Source organism: Musa acuminata, chromosome BXJ3-3 (genome assembly GCF_036884655.1).
Source record: "Musa acuminata AAA Group cultivar baxijiao chromosome BXJ3-3, Cavendish_Baxijiao_AAA, whole genome shotgun sequence".
NCBI lineage: Eukaryota > Viridiplantae > Streptophyta > Magnoliopsida > Zingiberales > Musaceae > Musa > Musa acuminata.
Genome location: NC_088351.1, coordinates 4,860,355 through 4,862,818, shown reverse-complemented (window position 1 = coordinate 4,862,818; position 2,464 = coordinate 4,860,355). Strand labels below are relative to the sequence as shown.

The window sequence follows — 2,464 nt, the reverse complement described above, 5'->3', positions numbered from 1 at the left end:
CTCACACTTCTCCCATCCCCATCCCGTTCCATCCTTTGCTCCTTCGACGGAAGAAAGCAAGGAAGAGATGAGGATCTATTTTGGTCCTTCGATGTTTCTGCTTCTGTTTCTTGTCGTTCCGATCTTGGCTCAGTCCCAGATACTCTTCCAGGTAGAGATAAACAGATCCATTTGTTTCCTTTGTCCTTCATCGCGTTTACAGTAAGAGAAACGAATACGTTGCAGGGCTTCAACTGGGAGTCATGGAGGCAGCAAGGCGGCTGGTATAACTTCTTGAAAGACAAAGTCTCTGATATAGCCAACGCTGGAGTCACCCACGTCTGGCTGCCTCCGCCCTCGCACTCTGTCGGCGTTCAAGGTCGTTCTGTGATTCGTATTTGCCGTCGTGATCACTGTCACATGTTGACCGAGTCGGCCTTGGTCTAAACTATTCTGAGACTTCTCCCTTCAGGTTACATGCCGGGCCGGCTCTACGACTTGGGTGCTTCCAAGTATGGGAATCAGGATGAGTTGAAGGCGCTGATCGGCGCTTTCCACGACAAGGGAGTCAAATGCGTGGCCGACATCGTCATCAACCATCGTTGCGCAGACAAGCAAGACGGGAGAGGCATATGGTGCATCTTCGAAGGCGGAACCGATGATGCCCGCCTCGACTGGGGTCCACACATGATCTGTAGGGACGACACACAGTACTCCGACGGCACCGGAAACCTCGACTCCGGCGAGGGCTTCGCGGCGGCTCCCGACATCGACCACCTCAACACGCAGGTCCAGCGTGAGCTCACGGACTGGCTGAACTGGCTCAAGACTGACATCGGCTTCGACGGGTGGAGACTCGACTTTGCCAAGGGTTACTCCTCGAGCGTCGCCAAGATCTACGTCGAACAGACGCAGCCAAATTTCGTGGTGGCTGAGATCTGGGGTTCATTAGCTTACGGAAACGATGGGAAGCCAGCATACGATCAGAACGGCAACCGTCAAGAGCTGGTTAATTGGGTTCAGCAGGTCGGAGGCCCAGCGACGGCCTTCGATTTCACCACAAAGGGAATACTACAAGCTGCCGTAGAAGGTGAACTGTGGAGGATGCGTGATTCCCAGGGGAAGGCGCCCGGCATGATGGGGTGGTGGCCGGAGAAGGCTGTCACCTTCGTCGACAACCACGATACTGGTTCGACGCAAAGGATGTGGCCTTTTCCTTCGGATAAGGTCATGCAAGGCTACGCTTATATACTCACGCATCCGGGCGTCCCTTCCATCGTAAGTATGCTTCTGCACAACATTCCATTCAAATAGTATCACAGCATGACGATTATATTTACGTTCGTGTTTGCAGTTCTACGACCACATGTTCGACTGGGGATTGAAGGCGGCGATAACTCAGTTGGCTGAGATCAGAACACGAAATGGAATTCATTCGGGTAGCGCCCTCAACATTCTGGCGTCTGATGCTGACCTCTACATGGCAATGATCGATGGGAAGATACTGACAAAGCTAGGCTCGAGATACGACGTGGGGAATCTCGTTCCTTCCAACTTCCACGTCGTTGCCTCTGGCAATGACTACTCCGTGTGGGAGAAGAGATGAAGACGACGATGATGAATCATGGAAGAGAATTTTCGCTTCTCTTTCGTTCACGTTTCTCATCTGTGTTGTAAGACCTCGGTATGAATGAGGTCATGAAGCTTTTCCCTACTTGGCCGTGAGGCAGGCAGAATAAGTGATTCCTGGTAAGGACTGTCGTAATCTATTCGACCAATAAAAGGCAAATTATTGATCCGTATGGATCGATCCAAGTGAAATAATCGAGTTCCATGGTGCTAATCTCCAAAAATGTTATGGTAATTATCATGAGATACGTAAAATGGGGACAGTGTTCACTGTGAAGTTTAGCTAACCCATATATCGACACTCCAAACGAGGAAATATCAAAAGAAAATAAACGAAGAGGGATGTGTTTTGCAAGTGGAGAAGTAGAAACTCATTCGTGGTATGGAAACTACCGACGATCTCTCCCGAAACTTCGGCTTGAAAATTGTACGTGATAATTGAATCATCATAAATCTTTGGAAGCCTTAAATTTACTGCTCTTGTGCAGCACTCGATCTGCCGAATCTTATCGAGTGTAACACATTTCCAAATGACCATGACAAATATAATTAGATCAGGACAGGAAGATGCATCACATACTAATTAATGGAATTGTGGAAAAGGCATGCAACTTAAGAAAGCAGCGGCAACACATCCACTGTAGTTAAGTGGCCAAGGTGTATTCCATGTCAGTCTCAATATCAAAATAGTTATTCTAATATTCTTCAAGTAGTAACTCCACAAATGCTATAAGGGTTGTTGTGATCGTTGAGCATATGCTCAATTTTTTTATAATTATATCCATCACACTATAATTAAGTACTCCAAGGGATTTGTTTTAATTAAATTGTGGAATAAGAGATATTTTTCACAAGC

General features: G+C 47.5%; 1 protein-coding gene across 1 annotated transcript; it reads left to right on the top strand.

Annotated features, from left to right (window-relative positions):
• LOC135633489 (alpha-amylase isozyme 3C-like) lies at positions 1–1,803 on the top strand. Its single transcript, XM_065143005.1, has 4 exons — positions 1–151; positions 226–358; positions 452–1,257; positions 1,334–1,803. Exons 1-4 carry the CDS (start codon positions 68–70, stop codon positions 1,583–1,585), a joined length of 1,275 nt encoding a protein of 424 aa, XP_064999077.1. The 5' UTR covers positions 1–67; the 3' UTR covers positions 1,586–1,803.
• The last annotated feature ends 661 nt before the right edge of the window (positions 1,804–2,464 follow it).

Coding starts and splice junctions, on each gene's coding strand:
- LOC135633489 (XM_065143005.1), top strand. CDS start 68: ATGAGGATCTATTTTGGTCCTTCGATGTTTCTGCTTCTGTTTCTTGTC. Junction 152..225: donor AGTCCCAGATACTCTTCCAG/GTAGAGATAAAC, acceptor AATACGTTGCAG/GGCTTCAACTGGGAGTCATG. Junction 1,258..1,333: donor ATCCGGGCGTCCCTTCCATC/GTAAGTATGCTT, acceptor TCGTGTTTGCAG/TTCTACGACCACATGTTCGA.